Source organism: Lemur catta, chromosome X, assembly GCF_020740605.2.
Source record: "Lemur catta isolate mLemCat1 chromosome X, mLemCat1.pri, whole genome shotgun sequence".
Classification (NCBI taxonomy): Eukaryota; Metazoa; Chordata; class Mammalia; order Primates; family Lemuridae; genus Lemur; species Lemur catta.
This window is the reverse complement of record NC_059155.1, coordinates 12,537,474-12,563,146: the sequence shown is the minus strand read 5'-3', so window position 1 is coordinate 12,563,146 and position 25,673 is coordinate 12,537,474. Positions and strand designations below refer to the sequence as shown.

Sequence of the window (25,673 nt, the reverse complement as noted above, 5' to 3'; positions counted from 1 at the left end):
AGGACCAGTAACAAGAACTCTCAGAAAAATATTTCATTGGAATATGACATTTCAGTTTGAGTCAGTAGCAAGGAAGACTTTGGATCATATCATAGCAAAACTTCTAAGACTTTAATTTCTAAAAGGTAACATTTTAATGAGTTATATGCCAAGTCAATTTTGTGTATGAAGTTCTCAGTCCATTATTTTTCAAACTACCTAACCAAGTTTAACTGAAAAAGAAAACAAAAACCTAAAGTCTTATACATAAGTAGTAATTACTAAAGATACACTGATGAATTGACTAGTATATATTAAATTCAGTTTCCACTTAAAGATGTAGTCTTCAACTGTTGCAAAGAAGACAACACTACAGAGACCAGGTTCCAACAACTAGGCAATTTAGAGCACATTTAGTAAGTAAGAAATTGTTAAATCAGTTTTAAAGTAATATGGCTACTCTTCTTTTTCTTCTATGAATATATTATAGTGCCTCAGAAGAAAGAAATCTTGCTAACAATATAGCCTAGCAGTGATCAAGCAGCAGAAATATGTGCAGGTGGGGCTCAAAATTATTTCAAAGTATCCCCTAGTCTTCTCTTTATCTTAGTGATAGTTAAATAGCATGCACTGTCTTACTCTTTTTGATGATATCCATTTAGGAAGAACACAAGAAGCAGTTACTAGGGGTTGATGGAGTTTTTGAGGTAATAGAAGAAACAAGAAAGTGGATACAGGGCCCAATCTGCTATGGGTAAGAGTCTCCTAAAATGGCAGAAGTAGTTTTGCTCTATCATTTATCATATTTATAACTAGAATAAAAAGGCCACATCATAAACATCAAGCCATACAATAGCATTTGTGGAAAGATGATTCACTAGTAGAATGGATACTTAATGAGCACTGGGGAACCTTAAGTCAGAGTCCCAGCTATGCCAATAACTAACAGTATTACCTTGAGCAAGCTTTTTAACGTCTTTGGGCCTCAGTTTTCTCAACTAGGCCTCATCCTCAGGCCCTGTTTTTGGCCTGCCAAGCCCAGGTACAGCAAGAATCATGGTAATATCAGTTTAGGGAGAGTCCCTCTACCCTTGATATCTGATCAGGTTCTCCATCTCCCACAACTGATGCCAATGTCTTTGGTCCATCTTTACCAAAAATCCTATTAGGCCAGTTTAACAAGAACCCTCCTATCCTTAATGCCTCCTCTTAGTAATTTTCCATCACTGATCTGCTCATTCTGCTCCTTGGCTATAAAGGAAACAATCAAAACAGTGAAGAGACAATCCACAGAATGGGAGAAAATATTTGCAAACTACTTGTCTGACAAAGGATTAATAACTAGAATATATAAGGAGTTCCAACAACATGATAGGAAAAAAAATCAAATAATCTGATCAAAAATGGGCAAAGAATCTGAACAGACATTTCTCAAAAGAAGACATACAAATGGCCAACAGGTATATGAAAAATGCTCAACATCATTAGTCATCAGAAAAATGCAAACCAAAACTACAATGAGATATCATCTCACCCCAATTAATATGGCTTTTATCAAAAAGACAGGCAATAATGAATGCTGGTGAGGATGTGGACAAAGGGGAATCCCTGTACACTGTTGGTGGGAATGTAATTAGTGCAAATATTATGGAGAACAGTATGGAGGTTCCTCAAAAAACTAAAAATAGAACTACTGTATGATCCAGCAATCCCAATGATCGGTATATATCCAAAGGATGGGAATTCAGTATATTGAAAAGATCTCTGCACTCCCATGTTTACTGCAGCACTATTCAGAATAGCCAAGACATGGAATCAACCTAAGTGTCCACCAAGAGATGAACGTGTAAAGAAATTGTGGTACATACACACAGGGGAATATTATATAGTCACAAAAAAGAATGAAGTCCTGCCATTTACAACAACATGGATTGAAGTGGAGAACATTATGCTAAGTGAAATAAGCCAAGCACAGAAAGACAAATATCACATGTTCTCACTCATATGTGGGAGATAAATATTAAAAAAAATTGATCTCATAGAGACAAAGAGTAGAATGATGGTTACCAGAGGCTGAGACGGGTAGTGGGGAGGGGGGTATGAAGTGGGGATGCTTAATGGGTGTAAAAGTATAGTTAGATAGAATGAATAATATTTGACAGCACAACAAAGTGACTATAATCAATGATAAGTTAGGGGATACTTTAAAATAACTAAAAGAGTGGAACTGGAATGTTCCTAACACAAAAAAATGTTAAATGCCTGAAGTGATGGATACCCCAATTACACTGACTTTATTAATTCACATTGTACATCTGCATCAAAACTTGCCTGTACCCTATAAAGATATACATTATGTACCTATAATAATTAAAAATAAAAAATAGAAAAAAAGAATTATGTATTTGCAGGATCTGATAATACATACCATTGTATTTAAAAAAGTATCTTTTTGAGGAATAGTTCAATTTCATTTGCATTAACAGATGCAAACATAAGAAATACACTTCAAAGAAAAGGTAAAATATTATACCTTTTGGATACTATATATTTTCAACTAAAAATTTAAAAATATATGAATTTTGAAATGTTGAATTAGTTTTCCTAATTAGGTAATTTGGGATCATTCCAACATACAGAAACACTGGGTTCTACAAGTTCCTGACAACTTAGAGAGATAGGCCAACATGTAAGAATTGAATTGGCATATATACTCTTAAAATATATCTAAATACTTGGAAACATTAGGTATAGGTGCATATATATACACACATACATTATATAGACATATATGTATATATACACACATATATAAATATATACATATAAATATATAAGAAAAGTTTCAAACTTCATGCAGTTACTACTTTGGAGTTAAGGAGCTAACCTGTAGGACCTGGATAGGGATCAAAGTTCACCAAGGCCCAATGCCATCATTAACAAAAAGAAAAAATATCAAAACTGTTAGAAATATCAAGAAACTAAAGCATTACACTAAATACTTTCAAGTTAAAAATTTAATTAAATAAAAGAATACTCTGAAAGTTCATATTCATGCATCTGTATATAAACCAAACTATCATCACTTAGCATCAACACTAAATAGAAAACAGCATATGTGATATATTTTGAAAGACCAAAAGTCATTTTTATAATAATTACTATGAGCTCATATTAAGAAAATCAATTCTAAGAGTAATTGGGTTTAGAATTCCATTTTAATTTGCAATTTATGAACAAATTGAGAAGTCACAAACACTCATCAGGTGTGTGCCCTTCTAGTGACTTTTCTTGTTATTATTTCTTTAAAAATAGTAATTTTAAATCACCTTTGTGACTAATGGCCTTATTTTGACTTATTTCAAAGTAATGTTCAACAGTGAGCTCCATTACTATTAAGAATGAATAATCACAGTGTTGATTAGAATATGAAAAGGATAATAGTTTGGTTTATTTGAATTATTGCATGCAAAACCAAGCAAGATTCTTGCTTCAATTCTTTATATTACATGCAAGAAAGTTAACATGGCTGAGGAGATTTTCACTGGTTTTCTTCAATAATAAGCCAAGGTAAAACCTTAAATAATACCTTTCACAGACAGCCAAGTCAGAGCAGATAAAATCTGATTTTGCAAACGATCCTCTGAACACAGTATGTAATCCCATTTAATTCATGCTTTTAGAGCATGTCTTATTAAAATTAACTCTAATCACTTTATATTTTACTATAATTTAAATGAATTTTTTCATTTTAAAATGCTTTTTAAAATAAGTTAGAGACTTTCAAAGGATAAAAGGACTGTTGCTTTGTTTCTTTAATCTTAGATTTCTCTTATTTTTTCTTAAATCAATGAAGGCCAAGTTTGCAATTACCAGAAATACCAAAATTGAATATCAAGTCTCAAAAATCTGTCAATAACCTATGACCAGTGACTAGGCTCAGCGACATTAATCCAGAATGAAAATGAGCATTTCCAAAATTAGTAAAATGAAATGACACAGCACAGACACAAAATGAAAAGGTGAACATCGGATGCAAAATTGACACTACTAGAGCAGTGAACACAAGACAAATGAGGAATAGACATGTGGTTGGTATGAAGAGATCACTAGTCAATTTGATCATGCTGTGATGTTGAAGATAAATTTGATTGCCTAATTCCTATGGAAAATAAAAATTTTTATTGTGCCTGGTGACATTTGCTGATCATATAACAAAACCATAGCAAAACTTTTGGTGTGTACCACAAGCATCTATTGGGTGATCACTAAAATGATTTCTGTGATAACATGCTGAGAAGCTCACATTTAAAAATGCAGATGACTATTTTGCTGCCAGGTTATCAGTTTAGCTTTACCTTTAATAACAAGACTAATAAAAACACTATGTCTTTTTTTCCTCCAAGTTGTTTTGTTAAATAAATGATGAAATGCATTACCAAAAAGAATTATTAGATGCCACAGAAATGGATGGAGTTCGGTGTAAACCAAGTTATTTACTTGTAACGAGTTCTTAAATTATAAATTCTAAAGTCTTAAAGACTGAATAACCTGCCAGCAAAATGAAATAAATGGACTAATAAGTAGACCATTCCCCTACTACTCGTGGACATACCTGGTCTCCCAGGAGGACCTTGGGGCCCAGGGTTGCCTTTAGGTCCTTCCAGAGCTGGACCTGGAGAACCAGGAGGGCCTGGGGGACCCTGCACACCAGGGAAACCAGGAAAGCCTGATTCACCCTTTGGACCTGGAAGGCCAGGGTTTCCTGGAATGCCGGGTAATCCTCCATCACCCTTTTGGCCTATGAAAGTAAAGTGACATTAAAGAACACAGTAAATGATACTGAGTTATAAGTTTGCCTATAAGGCTAAAGCTATTCATATTTATTAGAGCAATTAATGAAATTCACAAAAGTCATTCCTATCTTCCACCAAATCCCAAACCCACCCAGAAAACAAACCGTAAACCATTCTTCCTATTAAATATGTATGTATCTGTTATCAGAAGTATTTATTTGAGTGTGCATAGAAATGTAGGAACAATAAAAGCTTTCATCCTGAAAGGTATCCTTTGTATTAAGACATAGAGCAATGATCACATGACCAGTAGTTGTGAGGAAAAAAGAAGAAAAAATATATATAAAGTATCTTCAAGAATAGATTCAAGACGGCTGGAGGAAATTCCTAAAACAAATGTTTTGAGACTAATGGAGGATATAGATTTCAATGGTTGCTATGTGTCCCTGAAAATCATTTTATCCAAGATTTATAATCATAGTCTAGACAAACTATTCTGAATATTTTTTCTATACCATTAACACTTTTAAGTGCAATATAATGGTGGCACATTAAAGCAATAATTTTCATGTTGGGATTATGGGAAGGATACCAGAATTTCTAAGACATGTGTGTGGTTTAAGAAAAGCCTCCATATAATAGCCAATGGTCATTTCAGAACACAAACATACATGTATGTATGCACATTCAGTCTCTCTATTTAAACTATCTGGTGCTTACAATGAGAGGAAGCACAAGAGAGGGAAGATAGATGTGTGTGTACATATATCCACCCAAATATGTAAAACATATATTAAGATGAAGTTTTCAAAAAACATTTTTATTATTGACATATATTTCTACAGAGTTTCCTTATCTTACCTTGATATTGTTTCCACAGGGAGAAAACCGTGGGTTTTTTTCTGGCTAAACACATTTTTTAAAATTTAGTGAAATCTACTCTTCCTACAATTTTGCCTTCTTTCTTTATCATTTCCTCCGTATTTATTTAGGAAGTTAATGAAGAGATATATATGTGTAGATTTCTTTACTGATGCATTTTTATATAACACAACTCCTTATACTGATTTGCCAAATAATAAATTGTTTAAGATGCACCTCTACCTTTGAGTACTCTGGGTTTGCATATGCATTTTTAACAGTAAATGGCAGAGATGAAAAAATAAATGTACTAGAGAATATTCTCATTTTATGAATTGATTAAGCATGTTTTATTAAGGTTTACCAGAAAGTCCTGGTAGTCCAGGGGGTCCTGGGATTCCAAAGCCTGGTTGACCTATCAGAGTACAAAACAAAAAAATTTCAAGTAGATAATAATAATGAAACAAGAACAAATTATTTTCAGATCATTGAGATTTTTATTAAGTGCAACAATGTATATGAAATACGTAGACCTCTTTCCAACACAGAACTACAATTTTTTTTTTTTTTTTGGAAACAGAGTCTCACTTTGTCGCCCCATGTAGAGTGCAGTGGCATCATCATAGCTCACTGCAGCCTCAAACTCCAGGGCTCAAGAGATCCTCCTGCCTCAGTCTCCCGAGTAGCTGGGACTACACGCCCAGCTATTTTTTTCTATTTGTTGTAGAGACATGGTCTCTCTCTCGCTCAGGCTGGTCTTGAACTCTTGACCTGAAGTGATCCTCCTGCCTTGGCCTCCCAGAATGCTAGGATTACAGGCGTGAGCCACTGTGCCTGGCCCAATTCTCACATGAGAAAAATATATAAATATATATCCTATTTGTAATGAGTATTCAATATATCTTTATATGCTTACATGAAAATATATAAATGGAATATAGGTTGCATAGTAAAACAAAAAAAAATTGAAAAAGCTGGGCAACCACTTCTGGATATGAAAAACTGGACAAGAAAGGATATGAAGTTTTGCATAAGAGCGAGCCAACTTGATCAAGAAACATGAGCTAATATTCTCAGGATGAAGAGAAAGAAGGTAATTAAGTCACCATCAAATTGGTATTAATTGATCAACACTTATGTGCACATATAGTAGTAACATTCATCGGGGGTCGGACAGGTGGGAGGGGGGAGGAGGGGATGGGTATATTCACACCTAATGAGTGTGGTGCGCACCGTCTGGGGGATGGACACACTTGAAGCTCTGACTCAGGTGGGGCAAGGGCAATATATGTAACCCAAACATTTTATCCCCGTAATATGCTGAAAGAAAAAAAATTTTTATAAAGAAGGTAATTAAGAAGGGAAAAACGTGTGGTGGGTTAGAAATTAAGAAAGAAGATATAATTTCATTGTGAGTAAAAAAAGGCAAGTTGAAGCAGACAAGGAGGAAATTAGAAAATTAGGAAAAATGAAAAAATACAGCACCTGGTTCACCCTTCTGTCCAGCGGGTCCAGGAATACCATCTTGACCTGGTTTGCCTTTTTCACCTGGAGGCCCCGGTGGCCCAGGACGACCTCCACCACCTAAAGAATAGAGTACAACAGGTTACAACTAGCCTTCCAGCTCCCTTTTCCTTCCATATACCCTATTCTTTCCACACTAGCTTCAAATAGTTCTATACAAAAGAAACAAAGTGTTTTTGAGACACTCCTTTGAATCATGAAATCTTATGAAAATGAAGCATAAAAAATGGAGGAGGATAATAAGAATAAGGAATAGTCCACTAAAAAATCTAAAACTTTTCAGTTTCTCATTTTAATATGACTTTAGAATATCCAAGACAGTAAGGTGAAAAGGGTAGAAGGGTGCATTTACTTTAGAAACAAACAAAATGGCTACAGCCTACCATTCTAAAAAAAAAATCAGAGCTTCTATCTTCTCTTATAGGATAGGATACTTGAATTAATTCTCCCCAGAAAAAGTGAGCCTAAAAATAACATTGCATAATGATAATTTAAGTACTTTTTATTAATAGTTATTTTGTACCAAACACACAGCGTTAAGTGAATGATCACCCTGTTTCCTTGTTTTGAAAATGTTCACAGCTGAACATGATTTGACTTTCCCAAATTGAATATGATAAGCCTTACTTTTACAGAACAGCAAACTATTATTTATCATGCTTACCTACAGGACCCGGTTCTCCCGGAAGGCCAGGGTTTCCAGGAGGGCCACTAATGCCTTTTGGTCCAGGAGGGCCTGGGATTCCTAGAGTAAAGAGTTCAATTTAAAAATAAAAGAAACACTGCATTACTTTAAGAGCTACAATTCAAACTTAAAGTTTATAGTGTTAGTAAAGAAACAGTGAAGAACAAAAAGAAACCCAAAAGATGTTGGTGTTTGCTAGCAATTTTTAAGAATATTTTTATGTTTGAAATTAATTTATCCAGAAGCCAGAATTATTATATATTCATAAACATAAAATATTATATTACACTGGTAGAATTTGTAGGATTCCACTATATGGAGATACCATAATTTTATTTAATCTATTCATGTTGATGGACATTTGGATTGTTGTCAGGTTTTAAGTATTATGAATACTCATTCTCCTCTCTGTGGAAACCTGATTTATTTACAGCATTTAGCTATCACTAATAAAGCTGTTATGAATATTTCTGCACAGGTCTTTTTGTCGACATGTGTCTTAATTTATCTTGGGTAAATATTGAGGAGTAGAATTGCTGTCAGAGAGTAGGTGTATATTGTGTTTTATGTAAAAAAAAAAAAACTACCAAACCATTTTATACTCACAACAACATGTGTGAAGTTCCAGTTGTTCTAGATCTTTTCACAACCTATGTGATTATTTATATCAGTTGCTTTCATAATAGCCATTCTGGCAGGTATATAGAGCTACCTTATTGTGGTTTTAATTTGCATTTCTTTGATGGCTAATGACATTGACCACCTTTTCATGTGATTATTGGCCATCTGTATATCTTTTGTGAAATATATGTTCAAAGTTTTCTCCATTTTTCAAAACTAGATTGTATATCTTGTTATTATTAAGTTGCAGAAATTTTTTTATATATCCAAGATATCATCTCAGATAGATATACATTTTGCAAAAATTTTCTCCTAGTTTGTGGCTTTCCTACTCATTTTCCTAGTGGTGTCTTTTTATGAACAGAAGTTTTAAATTTTGATTAACTAATCTATCGTTTTCTTTTTTCTTTTACAGTTACTGCTTTTTGTGGCCTAAGAAATCGTTGCCTACTCCAAGTCATGAAAATATTAACCTATGTTTTCCTCTAGAAACATTATGGCTTTACCTTTTAGGTTTGGACTAAGATCTAATTAAAATAATTTTTTTCTACATGATGTAATGTATCACCTGTGTTTCATTTTTTCCCCATATGAACATCTAGATGCTTTAGGGCCATTTGCTGAAAAGACTTTTTGTTTTCTCTATTGGATTTCTTTGGTATCTTTACCAAAAGTCAATTCACTGCATAATATCAGTTTCTTTCTATGCCCATATTCTATTTGTCAATCCTTATGCAAGTACCACACTGCCTTAATTACTGTACATCTTAAAATCAGGTAGTACAAGTCCTCCAACAATGGTTTTCTTTTTCATTATTGTTTTGGATATTCTATGTCCCTTCCATTTCCATATACATTTTAGAATCTGTCAATTCTTACTAAAAAAAGCCTGTTGTGTTATTTATTGGAATCACTTTGAATCTATGATTGCTTTAGAGACAACTGGCATCTTCATAAGTTTGATCTTCTAGTCCTTAAATATGATCTATTCTTTTCATTTATTTTGGTATTTAAAAGTTTCTCATAGTGGGTTTTACAGTTTTCAGTGGACACACCTTGCAAATATTTTGTTAAATTTACCCCTAAACACTTTTGAGGTCTGCCAAGATGGAGCAAGCCCATTACAGCCTCTTCTGCTCACTGATTATAATTAAAAACTGGACAGAATACAAAAAGCGACTATTCGAGGACTCTGAAAGTAAACAGTAACAGGCATATTTGGGAGGGAAGTAAAAACCTAAAGAATGACCAGAAGAGCAGTGCATTAGTTTTCTATTGCTATGTTATGAATTACCCCAAACTTAATGACTTTAAAAATACCCATTTATTATCTCACAATTTCTGTAGGTAACAGTCTGTGCACAGCTGAGCTGGGATCTCTGCTTAGCCTCTCATAAAGCCCAAATCAAGGTGTTGGTCGGGCTAAGCTCTTAAGTCGAGGCTATGGGGAAAGATACACTTCCAAGCTCATTCAGGTTGGCCAAATTTAGTTCCCTGGGGAAAAAAACTGAGGTCCCTGTTTCCTTGCTAACTGGCTGCCTGAAACCATTCTGAGGTCCTGCAGACCACTCACATTTCCAGTCGGTGGGCCATCTCCATAGGAGCAACGGAGATCCTTTCTTATGTGGGAATCTCTCTCATGCTTTGAATCTCTCTCACTTCCTCTTCTGCTACCACTTGGAGAAAACTCCCTGCTTGTAAAGAGCTCATGTGATTAGACTAGGGTCCCCAGAATATCTCCATATCTTAAGTTCAACTGATTTGGGAGCTTAATCCTATCTGCAAAACCCTTCCACAGCAGTACCTAGATTAGTCTTTGACAGAATAACCAGGGGCCAGGAATTTGGGTGGGGGATCTTAGAATTTTGTCTACTATATAACTCAATAAAAAATGAAAGCACAATAAAAACATTTTCTAATGAATGACAGCTAAGAGAATTTGCTGTCACTATAAGAGACTTCACTATAAGAAACACTAAATGAAAATTTTCAAAGGAAATGACCTCAGAAGAGCCACACATTAAGAGTAAAGCCCACATGGCCAGATCTCAGGGATACATCTAAGACTAAGGCCGATGGGAATAGCCCTGCTCTAACAAAACCTAAAACTCCATCAGTGCAAGCAAGATCAAGTTGATTCTCAGGTAATTGAACTGCTTACTAAAAAAATATTCAGCACTCTTCAAGAAATTTAATAGAATCCAGAATCTCTATATCATACTATCCACAACATTCAGTATATAAAAGATTATGAAAAAATTTGAAAATGTGACTCTTATCCAGAAGGAAAAAACTCTCAGTAGAAAAAGACTCATGGATATCTAGAAGGTTGGAATAGGCAGAAAAGACCTTTACATGAGCCATAAGAAATATTTTAAAGAATCTATAGGCAAAGATATGTATAACGGGTGAAAAATGGGGAATATCTGGAGAAATACGGTAACTCTAAAAATAATCTAATTTTGTGGAGGAGATGAACAGAACATTGAACACAACAGAAAAAATAATCAGTAAACTTGAAGGTAGGGAATAAAAACCATCCAAATTAAAGCACAGAGAGAATAAAGATAGAAAAAGTATAGCTAGAGCCTCAGTGACCTGTGAGACAGTATCAAGTGATCTAATATGCATATAATTGCATTCCCAAAGAAAGAGAAGAAAATGTGATGGAAGAAATAGTTATGCATTGCTTAACAAAGGGGATACGTTCTAAGAAAACGAGTCAGGCGATTTCGTCATTGTGTGTACATCATAGCATGTACTTAAACAAACCTAGATGGTATAGCCTACTATACACCTAGGCTATATGGTATAGCCTACTATACACCTAGGCTATATGGTATAGCCTATTGCTCCTAGGCTACAAATCTGTACAGCATTTTATTATACTAAATTCTGTAGGCAACTGTAACACAGTGGTAAATATTTATGTATATAAACATATCTAAACATAGAAAAGGTACAGTAAAAATATTGCAAGATAAGAAAAATGGTACATCTGTATAAGGCACTTACCATGAATGGAGCTTAAAGGACTGGAAATCACTCTAGGTGAGTCAGTGAATGAGTGGTGAGTGAATGTGAAGGCCTAGGACATTACTGTGCACTACTGTAGACTTCATAAACACTGTACACTTAGGCTATGCTAAATTTATAAAAAACTTTTTCTTCAATAATGAATTAATCTTAGCTTGCTGTAACTTTTTTACTTTATAAACTTGTTACATTTTAAACTTCCTGACTCGTGTGTTAACACTTAGCTTAAAACACAAACACACTGTACAGATATACAAAAATATTTTCTTTCTTTATATCCTTATTCTATAAGCTTTTTTCTACTTTAAATTAAAAAATTTTCTTGCACTTTAAACTTTCTGTTAAAAAGTACAGGTTCAGGATCATCAATGTCACTGTCTTCCACCTCTATGTCTTGTCCTACTGAAAGGTCTTCAGGGGCAGTAACACCCATGAAACTGTCATCTCCTATGATAACAATGTCTTCTTCTGGAATACCTCTTGAAGCATCTTCCTGAGGCTGTATTATAGTTAACTTACTTTTTTATAAGTAGAAGCTGTACACTCTAAAATATATAGCAAAAAATTATATAGTAAATACATAAACCAGTAACATAGTCATTTATTATCATTATCAAGTATTACATACTATACATAATTGTGTGTACTATACTTTTACACAACTAGCAATGCAGTAGGTTTGTTTATACCAGCATCACCACAAATGTGAGGAATTGTACTATAATGTTGTTACAGCTATGACTTCACTAGGTGATGAAAAGCCCCAAAGTATTTGTAAATTGAGCAATATAATTCTAAATAAACTATGGATTAAAACAGAAATCAATAGGGAAATTAGAAAATATTTTAAACTGAATGATAAAGAAAGCACAAAGAAATAAAATTTGGCTTAAACACCCCTTAGATGGAAACTTAAAGTTTTAAATACATCTATTACAAAAGATAAACTTGAAAAAACTATGATCTAAGCTTCCAACTAAAGAAGGTAGAAAAAGAATAGCAAGATTAAATCCATAGAATGTAGAAGGTAAAAAATAATAAAGATACAAGCAAAAACCAATGAAATAGAATACAGAGTAAATCATATTCAAAAGTTAATTTTTAACAATGAATAAAACTTAATGAATGCTTAGCAAGATTGCTCAAGATAAAGAGAGAAACCAAAAATTACTTATGTCAAAATATTTTTAAATGTAGACCTCATTACATATCCTGCAGAAATTAGAAAGACAAAATAAGGATAATTATCAACAACTTTCTGCTAATAAATTTGACAACTTAGATGAAACGGTCAATTTTTTTTGAAAAACACAATTGAACAAAACTGACATGAAAATAAATAATCTGAATAGTGATATAACTGTTAAAGGCTTTGAATCTGTGATTCAAAATGTTTCCATAAAGAAAACCATAGGCCCAGATTCTTTCACTGGTGAATTCCATGAAACATTTAAAGAAAAAATAGAGAAAGACAGAATATTTCTCAACTCATGAGGCCACCAAATCCGTACAGCAAAATGTTGACAAGGACTCTATGAGAAAGGAAAATAATAGGCCAATACCTCTCACGGTCATAGATAATTGCAAAAAAAAATAGCAAATCAAGTCCAGTAATAGTTAAAAATAATATATATAGCATGAACATCTTAGAGTTTATCCCAAGAATACGAAGTTGATTTGACACAAAATATCAATGTGATTCACTATATCAACAGCATAAAGGAGAAAAAAACCATGATCATCTCTGTAGATTCAGAAAAAGGATTTGATAAAACTCACACCCATTCTCGATAAAAAAACTCAGTAGATTAAAAATAAAAAGGAATTTCTTTAATTTAATAAAATGTATGTACAAAAATTCTGGCACTAACATTACTTTTAATGGTAAAATAGTGAACAATTTGCCTCTGAGTTTAGGAAAAAGATAAGGATGTCAACTATAACCACTTTTATTAAACATTATAGTAGAGGTCCTAGCTGGTACAATTAGACAAGGAAAAGAAATAAAAGGTATAAAGAACTGAAAAGAAGTAAAAAAAAATCTGAGGTGATGTCAGTTTAAAAAACAAAAAAACTATAAACTCTTAGAATAAATAAGTGAAATCAACAATTTTCCTATATACAAGTTTAGTATTCCAAAATCAATTATTTCTATATACTACAACAAGCAACTGGAAAATTAACTGGGAAAAGCAATACCCATTTAAAATATCATCAGAAAGCATCAAATTTTCAGGGATAATTTTAAAGAAAGATGTTCAAGATCTATAAAATAAAAAGTTCAACGTATCGTTAAATTAAATACCTAAATAAATGGAAAGATAACATGTTCATTGGATTAGAAGATTGAATATTGTTAAAATATTAATTCTCCTCAAAGTTATCTAGATATTTATTGCAATCCTAATCAAAATCTCTGTAGGTATTTTCTAATGGAAATTGATCAACTGACTTCCAAATTCATGCAAAAGACCTAGAATAGCCAAAGACAAGCATTGATAGAATGATTCCCAAATTCATGCAGAAGACCTAATATAGCCAAAGCAAGCTTTAAAAAACTGGAACAAAGTTGTAGTACTTATACTACCATATTTCAAGGCTTAATACATATTTATAATAATTCAGACAGTATTGTATTAAAGCAAGAACAGATAATAAACCAATGGAACAGAATACAGAGTATAGAAATAGACCCCTACATATTCATCATTTGGTTTTCTGACAATGGAGGGACTGAAATTTATTGGGTAAACTTAGGTTCTTTTTAAAAAGTAGTGTGGATAGCAATTGGATAACTGTATGGAAAAAAAATGAACCTTGACCCCTGCCTCACACTATAAAAATATTTTATTCGAGACAGATCATAAACCTAAATGTAAAAGTTTAAACACTAAAGGCTATAAAAAATTAGGAGAACAATTTCCATAACCTCAAGTAGGAAAATATTTACTGAATTGGATACAAAAAGCACTAACCATAAAAGAAAAGATTGCTACACCGGATTTTATTAAAATTAAAAACTTCTGTTCATTACATGACGACATTAAGAGAGTGAAAGGCAAATCTGAGGTAGGGAGAACATATTTGCAATACATGTATCTAACAAAGGACTCATGTCCAGAACACATAAAAAACTGTTCGGAATCAATAAGAAAAAGGGCAAACAACCCAATAAAAAATGAACAAAAAACTTGAGAAGACACTTAAAAAAGATGCCATCCAAATGGCCAGTAAGTATTAATATATGAAAAGGTATTTTAATATTGTTATTCATTAGAAAAATGTAAATTAAAATCTCAGTAAGATACTTCCACATACACACCAAAATAGATAAAAAGACTGAAAATACTCAGTGACATTGAGGACATGGGCAACTGAACAAGTGGACATTTCATGCATTGTTGGTGGGACTGTAATTTATTAAACCACTTTGGAAAACTGTCTGGCACCATCTACTAAACGTAAATGTATACCTACTCTGGGATTCAGTGTTTCTACTTCTAAGTGTTTGTCTAAGAGAAATCAGTGTATATGTTTCCCAAAAGACATGTAAAAGAATTTTAATCACATCTTTTTTCATAATAGTCCCAAACTAGAAACAACCCAAAAGTCCATCAACAGGAGAATAGGTAATTGGTTATGGTACATTTCTTCAATGGAATATTACACAACAATGATAAAGAACAAAGTACTGACACACGCCACAAAATAAGTGAATCTTACAGGCATAATGAGTGAAAAAAGCCAGACACAGGATCACTGTACAATTCCACTTACATGAATTTCAGTAACAGGCAAAATTAACTGATGGTGATAGAAATCATAGTAGTGGTTACATTGGTGTAGCAGGGGAGGGTTCCCTGTGAAGGGGCATGGGTAAACTTTATGGGATGAGGGAACTATTTAATATCTTGATATGTATGGTGGATTCATGGATATATACATAGGTATTAATAAAAAACCATCTATAGTTTTGCACATTTAAGTGTACTTAACAATATGAATGCATGTCAATAAAAAGGTTAAGAAAAAGATAACCAAAGATCCATTCATCTGTGCCACTGTGCAATTCAGAAGACAAAAATAAATAAATATGATCATAAACAAGCAGGTACTATAATAATCTAGTTCAGGCTACCCACTTGATTATAGTGCTAAGACCCTTTGCTTGAATGATTCAGTCTTTGCCATTTGAATGAACTGTATGATTGTGCTACCAACAGCCACTGGCTGTGTGCCTCCGTACAACTTTCTAAGAGAATCAGCAGCAGGCTACATCTTGGAAGCGTATATTATCACCTACAAAAATAGTAAGGCTTCTTAATTGATTTGTGGCTAGCAGTCAAAGATTGTCATATGCTCCACCAAACAGTCTCTCTGTCCACAGGATATTGTCCTGATGAGTCAGTATTACTCATTTTCACTTTATACAGAAAGAAATTTGAGCAAAGAAAAGGTAAAGAACTAGTTTGAGATTATGTTGTTAGCCAGTATCCGATTGGGAAACAATGCAAGTCTGCCAAATAAGTTGCTCTGTGATACTGGTTAGCGTACATAAGGAAAGAAAGAAGAATTTAAAAATACGAATATTACCTGGGGATCCAGGAAGGCCTGGTTGTCCTTTTGCTCCAGGGGTCCCTGGCAATCCAGGCAGACCTGTATCTCCAACAGAACCTTTCATGCCAGGGTCTCCTGGGTATCCAGGCAGACCAGGTTCACCCTGAAAACATGAATAAAAAGATAAAACTGAAGTCTCCACATGAGTTAGATTTTATAAGAGCATAGCATTATTTATAGAGCTTTTATAATACATCAGACACTCTGCTAAGTGCTTTACATAAATTGCTTCATTTGATCATAACAACAGCCCTGTGAGTTAGGCTTTATTATCTCCATTTACAAATGAGAAAACTGAATCTTAGAGAAGACAAGTGCCTAAGGTCTTTAGTAAGTGGCAAAATTGGGATCTGAACCAAAGTCTATCAGACTCGAGAGCTCATACTATTTCCACAGTATATAGAAGCATCATTCTCATTAATCCTTAACAACCCTATCTCATGGTATAGAGATGCAGCTTAGTAAGTGGTAGACTCTGGATTTGGATTCAAACAGTGTGACTTCAGAACCTGTGATTGTCATCCCTACTGTGCTACAATGCAATTCATTGCTTACAATAAGCATGTCCACCAAAAGCTACAGTAGCTTCTACTACAAAAGGTAAATTTCATTATAACATGAGGAAGTCTATCAATTCTTCAGTGGATATCTAAAATCTCACTTCTTTCATGAAGTCTTCCTGGACAAAGAAAGCTTATCCTAAGAGATTAAGGTAGGTTCTTATTCTGTCATGTTTATAATGGTTTCACATATGCAAGTCTTAACTCCTTAATTACATTGAGAGTTTCTTTGGGGTAAGAGACAATTCATATACATACAAAAATTTTTGTTCAATGAATATTTACATAATGTTTTCTTCTAATAGATCCTTAGAAGAATTCATACTTACTTTCACAATTAAAACAAGTTTTTCCCAATAACAACTAAAACATACACCATAACTCTAAAACAGTGTTCACTACTCTGCTCATGAGGATTGTGACCTCTCCAACAAAGTGCTAGTGTTTAACATCACCTACTGAATGCTTCCTTCCTCACTCAGTGCATATCCTTGTCTAGGTGAATAAGATCTTCTATCTGTGACTCATGTGCTTCTGTATTATGGTAATAGCTTTTTAAACTAATGCCTTTTCTTACTACCACCATGCTGTTTTGGTCACTATAGCCTTGTGATATAATTTGAAGTCAGGTAATGTGATGCCTCCAGCTTTGGACTTTTTGTTCAGGATTGCTTTGGATATTTAGGCTCTTTTTGATTCCATATGAATTTTAGGATTGCTTTCTCTAATTTTGTGAAAAATGACATTGGTATTTTGATAGAGAGTGTAGTGAATCTATAGATTTCTTTGGGCAATATAGTCTTTTAATGATGCTAATTCTTCTGATCCATGAGCAACGGATGTTTTTCCATTTGTTTGTGTCAGCTACAAATTTTTCACCAGTGTTTTGTAGTTTTCCTTGTGGACATATTTCACCTCCTTGGTTAAATTTATTCCTAGGTATTTTTTTAGTAGCTATTGTACATGAGATTGCTTTCTTGACTTCTTTTTCACTTAGATTATTATTGGTATATAGAAACACTACTGATTTTTGTACATTGATTTTGTATCCTGCATAGATCAATGGAACAGAATAGAGAAACAAGAAATAAAGCTACATATTTACAGCCAACTGATCTTTGACAAAGCCAACAAGAACATATATTGGGGAAAGGACACTCTCTTCAACAAATGGTCTGGGAAAATTGGATTGCCATATGCAGAAGAATAAAATTGGACTCCTATCTCTCACCATATACAAAAATCAACTCAAGATGGATTAAAGACTTACATATAAGACCAGAAAATATAAAAATAGTGGAAGAAAACCTAGGGAAAACTCTTCTTGACATTGGTCTAGGCAAAGAATTTATGACTAAGACCTCAAAAGCATAGGCAACAAAAATAAAAATAGACAAATGGAAATTAATTAAACTAAAAAGGTTCTGCACAGCAAAAGAAATAATCAACAGAGTGAAAAGACAACCTGTAGAATGGGAGAAAATATTTGCAAATTATTCATTCAACAGGGACTAATATTCTGATATACAAGGAACTCAAACAACTCAACAACAACAAAATCCCATTAAAAAGTGGGCAAATGACATGAATAAATATTTTTTAAAAGAAGACAACACATGCCCAACAGGAATATGAAAAAATGCTCAACATCACTAATCATCAGAGAAATGCAAATTAAAACCACAAGGAGATATCATCTTACCACAATGACTATTATTAAAAAGACAAAAAATAACAGATGTTGGCGGGGATGTGGAAAAAAGGGGACTCTTATACACTGTTGGTAGGAATGTAAATTAGTATAGCCTCCATGGAAAATAATATGGAGATTTCTCAAAAAACAAAAATAGAACTATCATTTGATCTAGCAATCCCAATACCAGGTATCTACCCAAAGGAAAACAAATCAATATATAAAAAATGATACCTGTTGCACTGGTATGTTTATCTCAGCACTATTCACAATAGCATAGATATGGAATCAACCTAAGTGTCCATCAACAGATGAACAAATAAAAAGTGATATATATTTAAATATACGTATTTAACAGAATACAATTCAGCCATAAAAATCAATGAAATCACGTATTTTGCAGCAAGATAGACGGAACTAGAGGTTATTATCTTAAGTGAAACAAGCCAGGCACAGAAAGACAAATATCACATGTGCCCACTCATAAGTGGGTGCTAAAAATATGTTCCCATGGATGTAGAGAGTGGAATGATAGATAATGGAGACTGGGAAGGGTGAGGAGGTAGGGGGGAGGATGATGAGATATTAGTTAATGGGTACAATGTACATTATTTGGGTGATTGATACCCAGCCTTGACCACTACACAACCTATGCATGTAACAAAATTGTATATGTACCCCATAAATTTATACAAATTAAAAAAATAGTAAATAGAAAAACGTAAACTAATACATTTTCTCCTTATACCCTGTTATTTAAAAAAATAAGAATTTGGGGCTAGGAATATATGTATTTTTTCTGAACCCTTATGAATCAAACATTTACCTCATTTTTAGGTGCATAATAGATATAAAATTAAATTTTGGATTGAATTGGTTCCATCTTCGGTATTTACATAGGAAAACTTTGAATTATTATGATTCTTCTTCTTATTCATGAAGGAATTAAATTTATATACTAAAATAAAAAACAAGAAGAAAATTCCAATATTCTGCTAGTAGTAAACCTGTAAGGCAGTAGAGAAACTCCTGATTATTTATGAAACTAAAGTATGCTAAATTCTACAAATACATCAGTCCCTCCTTATCTGCTGTTTTGCTTCCTGTGGTTTTAGTCACTTGCTGTCTGAAGATATTAAATGGAAAATTCCAGAAATGAACAATTTATAAGTTTTAAATTGCATGTTGTTCTGAGTAGCTTGATGAAATCTTGTGCTGTCCTAGTCCATCCCTCATGAGACATTAATCATCCCTTTTGTCCAGCATATCCATCCTGTATACGCTACCTGTCCATTAGTCACTTGGTAGCCTTCTTTGTTATCGGATGGAAAAAACACAGGATATATGAAGTTTGGTATTATCCGCACGCAGGTTCAGACATCTACTGGGGGTCTTGGAGTGTATAATGGCGGACTACTATAACCCCAGTCTCTAAATTCAGACAGCACTTGTCCCCTAATACAGTTCTTCTAATAAGCCTCATGGCCCTACTCCTTCAAACCAAGTAAATTTTAAAAAGAAAGTATATTTTAGTAGGGCTTCTAAAAAATACTGGTATTTGCTAGCTTAGGTTTTATCTAGTTTTTTCTTATTCATACACTTGTAGGGAAAACAATGAGTTTCAAAAAAGGTAAGCAAGAAGAGATAAAGAAGAAAGTGCTCAGCAAATCAACAAACTGGCCAGGAATCTCGTAAATCACTCTGAGAAAGGAAAATTCAAATCTATTTGCACTTATAGCAAAAGCTAGAAGTGACTTGAATACCCAGCTGCAAACAACTACGTTTGTTCTAATGTCAAGCTTTGATATAATTCTGAAAATGGAATATAGCATACCTAACGAATCAAATTCACCACTGTGAAACTATCTAACAAATACAGTAACACTGGAAGACAAGCCTGAAATTAGAACTGCTTTCAAGGTCACTGTGTTGTATCACATACAGTCCATGAAGAAAAAGAGACAATTGGATGTCTTTTTATTGTTAAAATTCAAACTGGTCATCTCAGAGTATTTGGATGATAGTCAATCTCCACTATGTCTTAGGAATGGCATCTTCTTCATTCCATGCTATCACCTAAAACCCAGAATAAAATTACAGGCTTGCCCCACTTTACAGAACAGACGACATCAAAGTTGGCGAGAAAGCTAATCTTTTTTTTTTTCTCACATTCCATTGTAAAATTGAAGAAGCATTGTCACTGGGGGGACAAAAAAGACAACAAATGGAAAATATTTGGTGACAAAGAGTAAAAACCACATCCTGCTTTACAGCAAGAAGAATATTACAACAGTAGTCCAACAGTTGGAAGCTGTGGTCCTCACATGATTGCCAATGTTTTTACAGCCCTATCTGTATTTGGAGATTAATGACACCTTGAACAAAGCCACAAATCGGTTCTACTTTAAACAGAGAATGTGAACAATCACGGAAATTAAAGAGTGGATACAGAGATACTCTTTTTTATTTTTAAAAACCTTTATTGATATATAATTGATATCAAAAAATTACACATATCTATGTATACATTTTGGTGAGTTTGGATATATGCATACACACATGATACCATAACCACAAAGTAACAAACATATCCATCACCTCCAAAAAGTTTGGGGGTTTTTTTTGTGTGTGTGTATGTATGTGTGTGTTTTGTGGTAAGAGCACTTAATATGAAATCTACCATCTTAACATATGTAAAGGTAAACAATACTGTCCTGTTAACTATAGGCATTAGGTTGTATTGCAGATCTGCAGAACTTACTCATTTTGCATAATTGAAGCTTTATACTCATCAAGCAACCATTAACATTTTAGTAAATGATATAGAAAAGGAAGTATACAATAAGATCTTCAAGTGTGCAAATTATTTAGCTCTCCCAGGTAGCGAAATGTTAATCTAACAGGAACAAACTGATAAATAATGGCTCAAGGCTGCATGAGCAGGCCAAAGACACCGCATGAGATTCAAATGGAGTGTGTGTAAAGTGATGATGAACTTAGAAAGAAATAATATGCACTAAGTTTGTAAGATAATAGGCTCTATCCTTTACCACTCAAGGAAGGAGTGATAGCAAATTGCTCCAAACATCAACCCAAGGTACCCCAAAGTGGCTCCAAATGCTAACGAAACAATAGAAGAAAAACATGTCTCATAAAATCATGCTATGTCATACTAGCATAGTATGTGCAGTTCTAGTAACCACACCACATAAAATTACTTAAAATGTATTCAAAATTAAGTGCAAGAAAAACACTAACACCCATTTGTTCATTAAATCTCAGGATTTTAGAATTTTAAAAATCTTAAAAAATAGTTATTTTAAAAAATGAAAACATTACATTTTATAAATAAAAACCTTGTGGATTTTCCAATAATGTTCATAATTACTTTTTAAATGACTTTATTGAGATATTCACAAACCATATAATTCATCCATTTAAAGTGTACAATTTAATGTTTTTCATATATCACCAGGTTATACAACCATCATTCACAATCTAATTTGAGAAAATTTTCATTTCCCCCTAAAAGAAACTCTGTACCCATTATTAGTCATTCTGCATTCCCCTCTCCCTCCAGGCCCTGGCAACACTTAATCTGCTTTCCGTTTAGGTAATTTTGCCTATTCTGGACATTTCATATAAATGCAATCATACAATATGTGGTTTTTTGTGTCTGGCATACTTCACTCAGCATAATGTTTTCCAGGTTCATCCATGTTATACCATGTATCAGTACTGCATTCTTTTCAATCACCAAATAATATTCCATTGTATAGCACAATTTGTTTAGCCATTCATCCATCCATTGATGGACATTTGTGTTTTTTCCACTTTTTGGCTACTATAAATAATGCTGCCATGAACATTCTCATACAAGTTTCTGTGCAGAAACACAATTTCATTTCTCTTCAGTATATAGCTAGAAGTAGAACTGCTGGGTCATATGATAACTCTATATTTATTAATAACTTCTTGAGGCACTGTCAAAGATTTTTTTGCAGCAGCTGCATCATTTTACATTCCCATCAGCAATGTAAAAGGGTTCCAATTTGTTCATTGCCAACACTTGTTATTTTCTGTCTTGATTATGGCTATTCTAGTGAGTGTGAAGTTGTATCTTATTGTGGTTTTGATGTGCATTTACATAATAACTAATGAAGTTAAACACCTTTTTATGTATTAATACATATTGGCCACTTGTACATCTTCTGTAGAGAAATATCTGATTTCTTTGCCCATTTTTTACTTGATGTTTTGTTTTATTTTTAATTCATAAATAATAATTGCATATATGTATGTGGTACAAATGATGTTATGATACATGTATACATTATGGAATGATTAAATCAGCCTAATTAACATTTTTCACTTCTATATGGCTTTTTATTGTAGTAAAAGATACAAAACATAAAGTTCCACCACGATGTCACAGGTTTATTTCAGCAAGCTCTACGCTGATTCCTGGTGGAAGAATATTTATTTGATTTCTATAAGAAGCGACCTGTACACACATTGATTTCTAGAGAAATTCAAAGATTTAGGCTATTTTTTTAGTTTCCTAAAGGATGAAATAGAGAAAATGTGTAGTGCTTTAAAAAGTAAAAATAAACATAATTTAATGGAAAAAATTTGCCATTTTGACAATTTTCAGGTTTACAGTTCAGTGGCATAAAGTACATTCACATTGTTGTACAACCATCACCACCATAAATCTCCAGAACTTTTTTCATCATCCCGAACTGAAACTCCATACTTATATCCACAATCAAGTTAGTTAACATATCTATCACTTCACATAGTTACCATTTTTTATCTGTGGTGAAAACATTTAAGATCTACTTTCTCAACAAATTTCAAGTTTGCAATACAGTATTGTTAACTACAGTCACCATGCTGTATGTTTGATCCCTACAACGTATTCATCTTATAACTGAATGTCTGTGCCTTTTGACCATGTCCTTATTTTCCCCTCCCCCAACCCCTGGCAACCACCATTCTAATTTCTGTCTCTACAAATTTGACTACTCTAAGTATCTCACATAAGTGGAATTATACAGTATTTATCTTTGTGTGACTGGTTTATTTCACTTAGCATAATATCTTCAAAGTTCATTCATGTTGTAACATGAATCACAGTATCATTCCACTTCAATGTTGAATAATATTCCATTGTATTTGTATACCACATTTCATTTACACGTTTCTCTGTCCATGGATACTTTGGCTGTTTCCACCTTTTGTATATTGTGAATAATGCTGCTATAAACACAGCTATAAAAATATCTGTTTGAGCCTGTTTTCAATTCTTTTGAGTGTATCTCCAGAAGTGAAATTGCTGGATCATATGATAATATAAAGTTTAAATTTCTGGGGAACTGCCATACTGCTTTCCACAGTGGCTGCACCAACGATGAACAAGGGTTCCAATTTCTTCACATCCTCATCAACACCTGGTATTTACTGTTTTTTTAATAATAGCCTTCTTAATGGGTATGAAGTGTTATTTCACTGTGGTATTGATTTGCATTTCCCTATGATTTACAATGTTGACCATTTTTTCAAGTACTTATTAGACATTTGTATATCTTCTTTGGAGAAAGGTCTATTTAAGTCCTTTGCCTATTTTTGAATTTGGTTTTTTGATGTTGTTGTTGTTGTTGTTGTTCTTGACCTGTAGGAGTTCCTTGTATATTTTGGAAATTATTCATTTATCAGATATATGATTTGCAATATTTTCTCCCATTTTGTGGGTTGCCTTTTCATTCTATGGATAGCATTCTTGGATGCACAGAAGTTTTTAATTTTTTTGAGACAGAGTCTCACTCTGTTGCTTAGGCTAGAGTACAGTGGCATCATCAGAGCTCACTGCAACCTCGAACTCCTGGACTCAAGCAATCCTCCTGCCTTGGCCTCCCAGAGTGCTAGTATTATAGGCGTGAGCCACTGTGCCCAGCCTAGAAGTTTTTAATCTTGATGTAGTCCAATTTATCTATTTTTTTCCTTTGTTGCCTGTGCTTTTGCCGTCATATTCAAGAAATCATTGCTAAATCCAATGTCATGAGGCTTTTGCTCTATGTTTTTTTAAAAAGTTTTATAGTTTTAGGTCTTACATTTAGCTCTTTGATCTTTTTCGAGTTAATATTTGCATATGATATAAAGAAAGGGTATAAGTCCATTCTTTTGGCATGTGGACATCCAGTTTTGCCAGCACCATTTTTTTAAAAAACTGTCCTTTCCCCACTGAGAATCCTTGTCGAAAATCACTTGACCATATACACTAGGATTCATCTCTGAGCTCTCTATTCTATTCCATTGGTCTATTTGTCTTTATGTTAGTACCACACTATTTTGATTACTGTAGCTTTGTAATATGTTTTGAAATTAGGAAGTGTGAGTCTTCCAACTTTGTTCTTTTTCAAAATTGTTTTGTCTACTCAGGGTCCCTTGAGACACCATATCCATTTTTTGGGATGAATTTTCTATTTCTGCAAAATATGCCTCTGGGATTTTGATAGGGATTACACTGAATCTGTAGATCACTTTGGGTAGTATGGACATTTAACAAGTTAAATCTTCCAATCCATAAACATAGAGTGTCTTCCCATTTATTTATGTCTTCTTTTAATTTCTCTTAGCAATATTTTGTACTTTTCAGTGTACAAGTCATTCACCTCCTGGTTAGGTTTAACCAGATGCCAGTATAAACCAGGTTAGGTTTATTCCTAAGTATTTTATTCTTTTTGATGCTATAATGAATTTAATTGTTTTCTTAATTTCTTAATTTCCTTTTCAGATTGTTCATTGTTAGTGTATAAAAGCAAAACTGATTTTTGCATGCTGATTTTGTATCCTGCAACCTTGCTGAGTTCATTTATTCCAACATGTATGGCATGTATGGAATCTTTATAGTGTTTTCTACATATCAGATCATCATGTCATCTGTGAACAAAGATAATTTTACTTTTTCCATTTAAATTTGTATGCCTTTCATTTCTTTTTCTTGCCTAATTACTCTTTCTAGGGCTTCCAGCATTATGTTAAAAACAAGTAGTGAAAGCGAGAATCTTCATTTTGTTCCTGATCTTAGGGGAAAAGGTTTGTCTTTTACCATTATTAGTTATGGATTTTTCATGCATACCCTTTATTATGAGGAGATAGTTTCCTTCTATTCCTAGTTCGTTGAGTGTTTTTATCATGAAAGAGTATTGGATTCTGTCAAATGCTTTTTCTGCTTTAATTGAGATGATTGTGTGGGGGGTTTTACTTCATTCTGTTAAGGTGATGTGTTACATTGATAA

General features: G+C 33.4%; 1 protein-coding gene across 3 annotated transcripts in view; it reads right to left on the bottom strand.

The window, feature by feature from the left end:
• Nucleotides 1-25,673, bottom strand: part of COL4A5 (collagen type IV alpha 5 chain) — a 223,516-nt gene that overhangs the window by 20,615 nt on the left and 177,228 nt on the right. For 2 of the 3 annotated variants that reach the window (XM_045537798.1, XM_045537797.1), the window contains 6 exons: nucleotides 16,096-16,222; nucleotides 7,825-7,905; nucleotides 7,122-7,220; nucleotides 6,001-6,051; nucleotides 4,595-4,780; nucleotides 2,867-2,875 (listed from right to left, as the gene is read on the bottom strand). In XM_045537798.1, coding sequence (XP_045393754.1) covers nucleotides 2,867-2,875; nucleotides 4,595-4,780; nucleotides 6,001-6,051; nucleotides 7,122-7,220; nucleotides 7,825-7,905; nucleotides 16,096-16,222 — 553 coding nt within the window. The remainder of the gene's footprint in view (nucleotides 1-2,866; nucleotides 2,876-4,594; nucleotides 4,781-6,000; nucleotides 6,052-7,121; nucleotides 7,221-7,824; nucleotides 7,906-16,095; nucleotides 16,223-25,673) is intronic. The other variant, XM_045537799.1, reaches the window with a different exon arrangement.